The sequence below is a fragment of the Ciconia boyciana genome, chromosome 2 (assembly GCF_034638445.1).
Source record: "Ciconia boyciana chromosome 2, ASM3463844v1, whole genome shotgun sequence".
Classification (NCBI taxonomy): Eukaryota; Metazoa; Chordata; class Aves; order Ciconiiformes; family Ciconiidae; genus Ciconia; species Ciconia boyciana.
Window position 1 is genome coordinate 66,638,487 of NC_132935.1, and position 13,022 is coordinate 66,651,508.

General features: G+C 37.4%; 1 protein-coding gene across 3 annotated transcripts in view; it reads left to right on the plus strand.

The window, feature by feature from the left end:
* CARMIL1 (capping protein regulator and myosin 1 linker 1) overlaps window positions 1–13,022 on the plus strand; it is a 202,190-nt gene that overhangs the window by 106,704 nt on the left and 82,464 nt on the right. For all 3 annotated transcript variants that reach the window (XM_072852864.1, XM_072852865.1, XM_072852866.1), the window contains 5 exons: window positions 3,396–3,482; window positions 7,223–7,326; window positions 9,282–9,359; window positions 9,475–9,551; window positions 10,478–10,582. In XM_072852864.1, coding sequence (XP_072708965.1) covers window positions 3,396–3,482; window positions 7,223–7,326; window positions 9,282–9,359; window positions 9,475–9,551; window positions 10,478–10,582 — 451 coding nt within the window. The remainder of the gene's footprint in view (window positions 1–3,395; window positions 3,483–7,222; window positions 7,327–9,281; window positions 9,360–9,474; window positions 9,552–10,477; window positions 10,583–13,022) is intronic.

The window sequence follows — 13,022 nt, forward strand, 5'->3', positions numbered from 1 at the left end:
TTGAAAGATGCAGGATGAGGCAACTTTGTTGCTTGGATTATATTTTCCTGATGGTTTTGTGTTTTTATTTCAGCCATAATTTCATACTTATTTTCAGTATTGAAATTATTCCTTTTTTAAGCTTTGTGCTAGTCCGTCGTGTTGCCAGTACTTGGCGCCGTTCAGTAATACTGGCATAACTGGCATCCTTATGGAGCAAAGGGCTGTTGACTCCACAAGGTGGAAAATGAGGCTGAACAGCTCAGCTTTTCTCAGACTGGGCACCGCTAGGCATGATTTCAATACATATCAAGTCAAGTCATTCCCCTCCTTTGTCTACTGTCTTTTCACCCAAGAGGCATTTATTTTTGAAATAAGGTTACATTCTTTCAGTCTGGAGTTGACCCTTCAGTGCTGCCCATGTGAGATTTACATTTGCTTCACTTAAGGCATTCCAGGCACACAGTATTCTGGGATCAGACTATCTTGTGCTCCTGTTGGGCAAGAATGAAAATAAGAATTTTATACAGTGAACCTTTTCTTGTTTTATTTGGTTTGTTTTGGGGAAATTTCCCATCTCTTTGCTGTCATGATTCAAAATGGAAAAACTGTTCATTTTGATTACAACCTGACTCAGAATGTTGTTAACACAGAGTTTTGTAGGTGTCTCTCCTTTCCCACTGTTTCAGTGAGGAAATAAAGATGGGAAGGGTTTTTTTCCCTTCCTCTTTTGTATCTCTTTTCCTTTTGACTAGAAACAAGTATGAAAATATTTTTGTTTTTAACCTGTTCAGAGTAGTGTTTTATTTAAAATTGTTCACATGAATTGCTTTAACTCTTCTGATTACCTCTTGCCTGCTGATTACCGCTTGGCCTCCTTAAAAATCCATATCACGTGAAAGCCAATGTTTTGCTGAAGAACATTATTATTACAATGTGCCATAGGCCTAACTGCATTGTACAAAAATTTCTGTTGTAAGTTGGAAAAAAGGCTGTCACATTGTTGATTCTGCTTTTGAAGTGTATTTAGATTGTGTTACATGAAAGGTTTTTTTTTAAAAGGAACTATTTTTTATCTTGAAAACAAAACAAATGACCAAAGCATTTGGTAGATATTCTACAGTGCAGGGGATGGGGTTTTGGTTTTTTTTTTTTGTTGTTGTTGTTTTGTTTTTGTTTTTGTTTTGTTTTGTGTTTTGTTTTTGTTTTGTTTTTTTAAACATACCAGTGTGGGTACTTTCTTTACAACAAACCTATAGATTCAAACCATTCTGCAGTATCCACATACAAGATACAAATGAAATGCAGAAACTGCAACGTGGAGAAATTAATAGGGTTTTTTCCTTATCTCAGTCTCTCCTATCACATATGCAATTAAGATTTGACCTTTTCATTGGAGAATTAGATAAGTTATATGAGTACTTAAAGATAAATTAACTATAATTGCAATGTGCAAATATTGCAGCTTTTCACTTCAAGACTTACGTGTCCTGTGAGCTGATATTCACTGAGTGCAAGGTAGATTTGACTTTATTAAACTGAAGGGGCAGCAAGCATTGCACAAGTAAAAGCTGGCATAATGGAGATTCAAGTAAGCCTATGGATTTCAGAAAATATCTTTTAAAAATCACCTGCAGGAACTGGAAGTTCAACCAGATTATTTGGCAGTTAAAAGGGAAATAACACAGAGTTGTGTGACTTATGGGGAAGAACATATCGTTGTGCCTTGTTTGAACAAAAAAACACCCTAAGCTATTATATATTATTGAGTACCAATAAATAAAGGCGTTATATTATTACATTAATGCAACTGTCTGTATTCCAATAACATGGGAAGTGTATTTACTTTAACTAAGGCATAGCACCTGGCTTCAGTTCAAATACAAAGCAGTGTTTATACAAAGTGATTTACACTGAGAGCAGTCTCTTAATTTGTGATTGGCTTCCCTTTATGGTACTGTCAATATTTGTAAGACTAGCACCTGGAAAGTTTATTATCAGTCTTGGCTTTAAAATCTAGCCACGCTAAAGCGATGGGAGTTTTGCTTTTGGCTCTACTAGGATCAGAATTTAATCTCATATTTTGTTAAAAATAATGCAAAACAACATACTGAAGCCTAGAAATACTTAAATTCAAAACTGTGTGCCTGGATGCAGTTAACTCTACTTCTGCCATTAGAGCTCTCATCTCTGTTATGAGGTTAGCAAAAATGGATGGCTTAGAGTTCAAGGGCCTGAGTGGCCAGAAGCACTCTTTCTTTTCTGTACCTGATTCCTCTATCTTATAACTGGGTGGATCCTTAACCCCCAGTGCTAGTAAGATGTTAAAATTGTTCAGCTAGGCTAGAGTAAACATACGTATGTGACATACTAGCCTACTTCATGTCTGCATGTGTGGAGAAAGGCATCAGCTTTTTCATTTACTGTGTTTTGAAAGAAGTAAAAGGCTTTACCCCCTTTCTCTTTGCCCTTTTCTCTCTGAGTGAGTTGCTGTAGAGGACTATATTTCACACCTTAGGTTAAGCCTGGAGTTTCTGTGTTGATTTATTCCTCTAATAAATATTTCATGGATTGGTTCCATTGTTATTTAGGATGTGCCCTCTTAATCAAATTTCAATCTTCTGCTTAAACAGGGAGATTAAATTTATGGAGTGTGGAACTTGGATACACTGAGAAAGGGCTTTAATGAAAAGTGCGGTTTTTTTTCCTTTTGTTGGATTTGTGCTGGGTAGTCCAGTCTGTGTCAGCACCTTCATAGGTTTTTACTGTTTGGGATCACAAGCGGTTGTAGCATTTCCAAGCCTGTGTCCTGGCTGGTAACCTGCAGGCTACTGTAATGGAATTAAGTGGCCATTACGACTCGGTGGAGGTTTCAGGCTCTTAAGGTTTACCTCAGAAAAAGAGGACAGTGTAAGCTAATGTGGGTGTCTCTCTTGCCTTGACAGCCCTTCCTTTTAAAAGAAAATAAAAATAGTTTGAAGTTTCACGTGAAGTACCATTGTTGGTTTTATTTCGTGGTTCTTTTTTTTTACGTTTTTTTCTTTGGCTGAACCATAAAGCTTCCAGATTTCCCAAGTGCTGACTGACTGTTTGACATGTGTAATATCTTCCCTTTGACTCCTTCTCAAAAGTATGTGTGGAATATATAGTTTTTTAAACTAATTAAGATGGCTCACTGATTGTTAACAGCGAAGTTGCCTATCTGTTCAGTGGTTAGCAAAGAAGGGATCTTGAGTACCTCAGTCATTTCAAAGACTTATGGTCATAAAAAGACAGGATCATTTTGGGCCCACCCCCACAGTGAGTGCAGTTCCTCCTGTAGTTCCACCAGTGCAGTTTGCCCCTGGTGTGATTGCTGGGAAAACATGAGATCACGCAATTAACCTGAAAATGTTTTCTTTTTGCTCCCCCAACAGGTGTGTCATCTTTGAGCATCCAGTTTGCCAAACTTCCAAAGGGACTGAAACATTTAAATTTATCGAAAACCTCCTTGTCACCTAAAGGTATGTTTTACAAGTATTTCTCTCGGTTCTAAAAGTTTCAGGCTTCCATCCTAATAATACCTTTTGCTAACAGATTATGAAGTAATTAATTCTGTAAATGATTTACATGTGTATTCTCAACAGCACAGCTCCTTTTTTGCAGTCCTGGGTTGCTGAACCATGGGCTGGGTTCTGTGTCCCCTTCAGCGCTTTGAAAAACTGTTACTTGCTTCTGTAAGCTTTGGGCTTGAACCTGTATTATAAAGAACGATCGAATTTAGAATTGGCATAAGTGATATGTTTTGTATATGCTTCAAAAAGATGTCTGAAGCAAAAATGTGTAGGGAATTTTCCAAATGTTTTGCATGCAATTATTTTATGAAACCAAGTGTTGTGACAGTGGCTGTGAAGTGGTTTGCTCTGAGTAAAGACTTGTTTGTTTTATAATTTACAAATTTCCGATTTGATATCGTAATTGAAATGTATGTATATTTCAAAAGCAATAACAGTACTGAAACACAAGTCAGAAGCTTTCAGTGTTTTTTGCATTGCTGTTTTACAAAGAATAGATGCACTGACCTCTTGAACAGACTGCGCAAACCCAGGGTCTCTTGTAGAGAACATGAGTGTTAAAAATAGAAAAAATGCACTGACATTATTGCAGCTTTTTCGCAGATGTTGATGACCTGGAAAAGATGAGTGAGTTATGGTCTATGAAGAACATTAGTTGATAACAGATAGGAGCCATGCTCTTTTATCCTTTTAGTTATTGCTCTGTGAAGTGCAGATTCTGTGTTCTCCTAAGCTTTAAGGGTTGACCTGGGGGAATATGGGTGGGGAGAAGGGTTTTTTGTTGTTTTTTATGAGTGTTCTGTAGCTCTTGTTATGCTCAAGTAAATAGTAAACCCTAAACTGAATTTATTCAATCATGATTTTCATTAAAAAGACTTTATTAAATTCTGGGGTTGTTTTTTCCACTGCTAACTCCATTTTTGGTGACAAGCAATTGATTAAGAATCTTGACTAACCTTATGTGTACTCTTGAGATTAGATGTTCATGCATTTGACAGAAAATCATGCAGTTCTGGTATGTTCATTCATCCTGTGCTTTCCTTTATGCAATCTGAAGGATTTCAGCAAGTGATTGTGATCGCTGAGTCAAGAGAACACTCTAGCTATGCTTCTGTCTTCATAAAGAGTAAATGCCAGTTTGATGAAGTTCATCCACAAAACTCTTTTCAGTAAAAATGAATTCTGAGGTTGTGAAAAGAATTCGGAAGGTTTTTAACACAGTTTTTTAAGACTATCTTTAAAGAAAACCTGAAAATGTATTCCAGTATGTCTAATACTGACCTCATGTGAATCCTAGTCCAGACTGCATTGCAATGACTACCTATTCTCCAGAGAGTAACATGTCACCATGAATATTTTTCCATGGCAGCTCCTCAGAATTCCTTAAAAACGTATATGTGATGTCTTAAAATTGGAATACTTATAACCCTCTGGACCTGAAGAAACTCAGCTTTACCTCTTCAGTTGTCTGCAAAGCTCTCTGTCTTAGCCAGTTTTCCTTTAACTTAAGAAGACAGTACTGAATTGGTTTTAACTTGGGAGGCTATTTTTGAACCTGTAATATTGGGGGGGGGGGAATATTGTAATATTTTCTGTGGGGAAAGTCTAAAGGAGACCTTGGATCTTGGATTCAGTGGACTCGAAGTTGCATGGATTTTTTTTTCCAAGCCTTTCTCTTTTTCTCATCCTCTTTTTCTTTTTTTTTCTTTCTTTTTTTTTTGTTTTGAGCTTTTCACTTTCAGAAATTCTGTACAATCTGTCACTGGTTTTGACCTTATTTTAAAAGCACTTTCTATTCGAGATAAGTTTCTAAGATTGAGAAGTAAAGTTCAGCTGATAACTCCCCAGCTGGTCTTTCTTCAAATATTGCATCTCAAAGTTCCTGAGAGCTATTAACACCCTGAGCCTCCTGAGAGTGGTAAAAGAGCATGAAAGATTGTCTGCAAATGAAAGAGAGATTACTATTAGAGTATAGCATGAGGTAGGTGAAATTCAAACAAAAATTTATTGATTTGAAGATTCTGGTTAAATGGAAAATTCTAGTATACTCATTCAAAGATAGGACTTGCTTTTCTGAGCCCAAGCTAAAGGCTGATTAAAAAAATCCCTCATTCATATTGTTTGCCTTCAGTGACGTGGCTGATTTTTGAGCAGTTGGCCCTTTTTAAACATGAAACAAGCAGCAACGTTATGGATTGTTTGATAGATCTTCTCCCCCAGACTCAGACACTGCTCCTGAATTCCCAGAATAGGTTCTTGATAGCATATGCTGAATTATTGACAGTACATTACATTCATTTCTACTTCTTCTTGGTGCTTATAAATGCTGTTGAGAAGACTCACTAAAGTGAATCCAGAGCTATAAGCTGTAGTGGTTAAATAGAGCTTTTAGATCTTTCAGAGTTTCAGAAGTATTTGTTTGCAGTTTACCTTTATAGATAGGGTGTGGATTCAACAATGCGATGTTAAGAAAAAAGAAAAATTACACCGAACGGAAGAGTTTTGAGACTTGGCAGAGACGAGACACTGTGCTTTGTTTCTTTTCTGTGTCAAAAGCCTCCTGAAACGAAGAGCCATACTACTAACATGGGAGACTTTCTTAATATTTGGAAGCTTGGAAAACGAAAGCACTGAAGTGGGGTATTTTGGTCTCCAGTGGCTTGCTAGCTGCTTCCTCCACATCCTCACTAATAAATCCATTTCATGATAGTTTTTAATTGAAGAATGGACATGTTCCGTCCATTGAATGCCAGTCCATTTTCACTGACCAGTAGCTTTGAGAAATTGCCCAAAATTGTATAGTAGATCAAAACACATGCCTACTTTATAGCTTCGGCCAGGCACTTAGAAAACACATGCATGTAAGAAACACATGCATGTACTGCTTGAAAGGCAGCAATAGCTATGTACAATAAATTAAAAACTTGGTGATAAGGTAAAGAACCCTCAGGTGAAAGTTAGATTTGCTGGAACTAGTCACGTCCTATTTTGTATTTGGAAAAACTGAAGAATTTTAGAGGAAGAAAGCTCTGACTGGTTTGTTCCCAATGTGAGCTTTTTAATTTTAATGTGAAAAATACGTATTTGTTCTGATCAAGAATTGAGAGTCTTTATGCATCTCTCCATATTTTAATTAACTAACTACTTTTCTGAAATTACAGGCAAATACGTAATTGAAATGGTTTTAATTTCTAGGTCTTGTCAGTTGCTTTTGAAGTTCTGGCAATTGTAATTGTTAATGTACTTGGTTTTCCACAGATACTTTCATCTACTTCCAAATATACTTTTTATCTGAATATTATTATTCTCAAGAAGACACTGACTTAATGTTATGGAGTAAACTCTGTTTTAAAAATCTGTTTCAAAATGGGATTGCACTGTTAAAGCCGTTGCAGACTTCGCAAAAAGACTTCTTCCCTGGATCCAGGACTTATAACACACTGTGGCTCCATCAGGGCAGCTGATGGAGTGTGGTCCAGGCAAAACCGGGCATGCTGTGGCAGGGAAGAGTCTTGTATCTGCCTGGTGATCTGTCTTCTTGCTGCAGTGCAGTGGTGGTAACAGGAGGTCATTAAACATTTACGTATATCTGTGTTCACTGAAATTGTGCACTTGCATGGTCTGGGCTAGTTTTGTCTAGAGTTGGCTAAGTTGAGTACTAACCTTTTTTTTTTTTCTTTTCCCCCCAGGGGTGAATAGCCTTTCCCAGTCACTGAGTGCCAACTCGCTGATGGCGAACACGCTTGTCTATCTTGACCTCTCAGGGAACGCGCTCCGTGGTGATGATCTCTCGGTAAGCACTTCCTTCTCATTTGCAAGTTAATGAATGGATGTTTTAATTTATTGTTAAGAGAACGGCAAAGCCATTTTGTTTAGATCCTTTTTTGCCTTTATTTCAGTACAGTTCTAGCAGGGGTAGAAAATAACATTTTGATCTCTGCTCTTCATTAATGTAGTCAGAGAATTAAATTGCCCCACACGACTAAAAAAATCCACGTAATTTAGTTCATGCTTTTAGTCCTTGGCTTCTACTGATAAATGAGAAAACTGCAAGTGTGTCACTTGCTTCAGTGGACTTACCATGCTCCCTGAGTTCTGTTTGAAAGTGACCAAAACACAATTAAAAAAAACCTCGTCTTCTTTTTAGTGATAAGTTTATTACAAATTTTTCATTGGAAGGTTGGAAACAATTGATTTCTTTTGACTTGGAAAGACTTAATTAATTTCTGGTTTTCAGTATTTGTGTTTGTATAAATAAATCTGTGAACCTTCTTGACACATGCTGTTGAAGCTCATGATTCTTCGAAGAATGTAATTATTTTTTTGAAATTCCGTTGTTCAGTTTATCGTTTGCCATAGAGGTGCAGCTCTGTTTTCTCCATAACAAAATACACGTAGTTCTAAATTTGTATGTATTCACTTTTTGACTGTTACATCCATGTTTTTCTCTCACATCAAAAGTTGTGTGCATGTAAGTGTCAGGTTTTGAATTCTTTAAGTATTGAGCATTGATATCTAAAATATGCAACACTAGAGTCACCCAGTCTTATCATTTAAAGTGCAGACGTGATGTGTTACTTTTTCACAAATCTTACTAGTTTCAGATTCATCAGCACATTAAAAGAACTAGTCTTTTCAGACATGAGGTGAAAGTTTCAGTGGGACTAGAGGATTTAAAAGGTAGCAAACAAATAGTTAAATGTAAATAAAGACACACAGTGAATTCCTCTTTAAGAGAGAATAACATAGCAAATAATGTAAAAACAAAAAGTAAAACAAAATGTAAAACTTTGATAGGCAATGCTTAAATATGATGTCTACCTACAGTATTTTAAAGGACATGAATACAAAAAGTGGGACTTTTCTTAGCCTGCCAGAGAGAGAGATCGTTCAAAAGAAAAGATTATTAATACTGCGATCTCTTAATCTGTGGAACAGTTTTCCAACAGGAGTAAGGAAATCCTGTTATTTAGCATTTAAAATAAACCCCAGCAAAGCACAGGGATTTTTAAAGCAGGGATCTTTCTTGCACTGTAGGTATAGGGGCTAAATGACCTAATTTTTAGAAAGATGAAAAATCTATTTTAGAAATGTTGAACATGCTCTGTTTGGCTGGATTTCGTATGGAGTTGAGTGTTCCATGTTTCTGTGAATTAGGTCATACTTTTATCTTTCTGTGTTGTTCTCTGAGACTAAAAAAAGCCCAAAATAAAACAGCATATAGTAAGAAGTTTTCCATACGCTAACATTTGCATGACTTGCATTACTGAAGCCATCAGTATTGAAATCTTGTTACCCGTTCTGTATTCTCCCTTAAACCTTTAACACACTGCTGATATTAAGGAATAACTATGGGCTTCAGAGGCAAATTAGTTGCTTCCCTCATGCTTAAAGGGGCTGGCTTAAACTTAAAAACCAATTAGCCTTTCTGAAATGTAACAGCAACCTGAGTGACATTCCAAGTATTTCTAACTAAATAAATTATCATTTGCTGTGAAGGTGAAATGCAAAGAGTAATGTTTGGTAGATGAAGTCTGAGCACCGTTTTTTCCCCTGTTCTAAAAAATGGTAGCCTTCAAAAGTAACCCAGGTTGTACTGATTAGGTGAAAAGAAGTTTCAGACACAAGTCTTGTAGTGCAACTTTATAATAAAAGCCTAAAATGTAATGACAAGTAGTGATCCAGTAATCAGTGTCATAATACCAAAATTAACATGGATAATTCTTTTTTTTTCTCCATTAATTATAGAGCTTGTACAATTTTTTGGCCCAGCCAAATGCCCTTGTTCATCTGGATTTATCCAACACGGAGTGTGCGCTAGATATGGTAAAGATGTTTTTTGTGGAGATTCAAATACCAGGGAAACATTCCCCACCTTCTATCCCTAGGTACTTTTCTGGGTTAATATAAAGTAAAATCAGTCATCTTTGTTTTAAACTAGGTGTGTGGAGCCCTCCTTCGCGGATGTCTTCAGCATCTAGCTGTCCTTAGCCTCTCTAGGACTCTCTTTTCTCACAGGTACAGTTTAAATGTGATTACTCTCAACTCCTGCAATATTTTGTTTTATAATTTCTTGCTCTCATGTTGCACCTTTCTTTTTAAGAAGAAATCTAAGACTTTTTTGTAAAGTCTTAGAATTCTTAGTTCTCTATGAAATAGGTATTATTTATTCCAAGCAAAATATTTTCTTTCCCTTTCTACTCTTTACTAGATGGCTGTAAAATAAGCTACCTTGTCTAATATGTTTTTTGTGATACTGATGCAGCAGAAAGTCTATACTTATCTTTAGTCTCTGAGAGGCATAACATCAGGCTTTGAAGTCTGACTGCCTTGATTTGTCTTTAAATTTGGTTTTTAAAGTTTGTATTTTTCATGATTTGATGATGGTTACAAACACTTTTTTTCCTTTTTTGTCCTTTTCTGGGAGAAAGTCTCTTTGAAAGTCCTTGAGACTGAACATTGACTTTGTAGAATACTTACATTGTAGGAAATACTAAAATTAGCTTCCCTTTTCTTCAAATCAGTGTCTTGGGTCCATATCAGAGATGATATCTAATTGGGGGTAAGCTACTCCAGCACTGAGTAATTATTCCTCGTGGTGAAAAGGCAATTTCAGGGGTTTTGTGATGTCCTGTTTGATCTTCTACTCATAAGTATGTTCACTATTAACCAGACCTAAATGATCATTCTTTGTAGTTCACCAAACAGAAGCTAGATAGTAATGTCTTCTGTGCAGCAGTGCAATGCTGAGGATTGTTTGTTGGATCAACATTTTGACGACATTATATTTTTAAGCTAATTGAGAGCCACTGATTACAGAGCTGTTGAAGGTAGAGCAAATTAAACATGTAAAAGATCATTACAATTCTGACGGCTTGCATTCACTATTTATTGGAATGAGGAGTGTCTAGATGCTACTTCTTAATGAATTTGTTTACTTACAGAAAAGGAAAAGAAGTCCCTCCCTCCTTCAAACAGTTTTTCAGCAGCTCACTTGCTTTGATGCAGATTAATCTTTCGGGAACTAAACTCCCTCCTGAGCCTCTAAAGTAAGAATTTCATTTCATTTTCTCCTGTTGCCTAAAACCTAGTTTGCTTGTTATTATGTGAGTGCCTCATACTAAAAATGAAGGGGAAAGGATTTTGATTTTTTTTTTTCCATTATACATTATGGATACTGCAAGAGTGAGTTTCATAATGATCGCACATTCAAGAAATGTTGTTTCCATCTCACAGTTGAGACTATTAATCATATTTTGTTCTGTGGGAATGTCACAGCTGTTTAGCTTCCATCAACATCTTTTTGTGATATTTCTTACTTTGTGGCTTACAAACAAAACTGTTTGCTTCACAGTAAAATGGGATTATGCACTTGTGTGAGTGCCATTCCTTTGAGGCTGCAGTATTGCAACAGCCGTTGTGAAACTGAACCTGTTGCAATGCTTGGGAGGAGAGACCTATTGCACAGAGCTATGCCCTCCTTTTAGGGGGAGAGACGATGGCTGCAACTTCTAGGAATGCTAAGTGTAATACATCTTTTTGCTATATGTCACTCATCCTGTGGCTAACAGGTTCTGGTGGATTGGGCACTTCCGTTGCCCACCCAACACTGGAGAAAAACTCCTCTTACAGCCTAATGCAGGCTGAGGGAAATTGTGTAGTACTGTGTCACCCTTCCTGTGATGTGTGCAGTTTTGAACTGTGTTGAACTTTCCAGACATAAAATTTAAAGGTGTGTTTTAAAGTCAAGATAAGTCTGGATAGATAGGTCTAATCTAGATAGGTCATTCTGTGATTCTGGCAGAATCCTTGTGTTTATTGGGCTAAATTGGGCTAAATTAAAGAAAAGGCTCTTTCCAGAGTGTCAACTGCTAGCTAATATGCATTAAAACACACATAACCCTATCCGTAGTAGACGCACAGGAATGTTCACTAACCATTTTGGGGAACACAGCTCCAAAATCCTAATCTGGACACAGATATAGATATATATGTATATGCATGTGTACTTGTGTGGTTGGGAGCCTGCCTCCTAAGGGAGAACAAGGAAGGGAAGTTGGCAGTAGCTCAGCAAGGGAGTAGATAATGAATGGGAGTTGATGGCAAAGTCTGAGATGTGGAATATAAAGAGGACTTAGGGAGTACCGGATGGAAAGCTTTTGAGACAATCTGGGGGAAGCTAAGGGAGAGAAAAGTGACAAGTGCCACACAGGAAAGAGTAGTGTCCATTGTTTTGGGATATTTTTTCTTAATGCAATTTAACGTTGGAGAGGACAGTACAATATGATGCTTAAGTAAGATGCACTGGACTGAAATCGATATTCAACTGCAAGAGCCTATCATTTAAGCTCTGATCTTTCACTCTGTTCTGCGTGATGCTCTTGGTTGCTGTCTTGCTTGCTTAGACTTTGCTAAGATTAGGAAGGTATGGTACTGATGTGTTTTCAAACAGAAGGTGATTATGAAGAAACACATTGGTTGATTCTGATTAATTTAGGGCTATTGATTCTGTGGTGGAGGGCAGCAGGGAGCTATCTTTAATGAAGCAAGAAGAACGGAGGAGGATGTATGTGACTAATACACAAGACAATCTTATCAGTGCTACAGGAAAAAAAGAATGCTGTGAGACATTGAATATATCTACACAGATTAGGAAAGGTGAGAAGCCCCAAACACTAAGGTTCTTATCTAGCTTTTCCCCTTGGCATGTTTAGTATCTCCTGGGGCGTGAGGAGTTTTGGCAGGTGGGTGCTCTACAATTGTCTGTGCTCATGGAAGATGTATTGTATTAATTTTTCTCAAATACTTGTGACCCCTTGATCTGCCAGCTGCGCAGCAAACGAGATCTTCCTAGTCCTTTTCAGCCAAAGTGATCTGTATTAGCAAAAACCTACTCTGTTGATAATGTTTAAGCTAATCTGGCTCAATTTGCTTGAATTGGCTTAGAGGGAGTTACCTGCATGACTGGTGTTGGTGGAAGTAAAGAGGCAGCGTAGGATGAGCTGAGAGCAGTAACCTCTTTCGCCAGCACAGACGGCTCCAGAAAGGAGCATCTGTCCAAAGTCCAGCTGGACACGGATGGTTTCAGAGTGTCCATGCCACTCTCAGCTGGCTGGCATTTTGGCATGGGCTTCTTTTGTTTTGTTCTGATGGCAGTGTTAACCTCTGCTTAGGAGGTAGGACAGAGTAATATTTTTTGGTAGTTTCCTTGATGTGCTTTTTCTCTGACCTGAGTTTTTTCTTCAGTCTAAGCTGAGTGTACTTCACAGTAGTACAGAGAACTGTGGCCTGCAGTACACCTTACTTTCCCTCTCAAACCTTCTATGGCTTGACTAACACACTTGAAAACCATCCTGTGGAAGTTAATCTGGTGTTAAAAGGACTGAGGATATGGTGTATCTTGGGGCAGCTGCTTAGCCTTTTGGTCTTAACTGTAAGAAATTACAAAACTTCTACAGAACAGTCAAGGCCACATGATTTGTTTTTTCA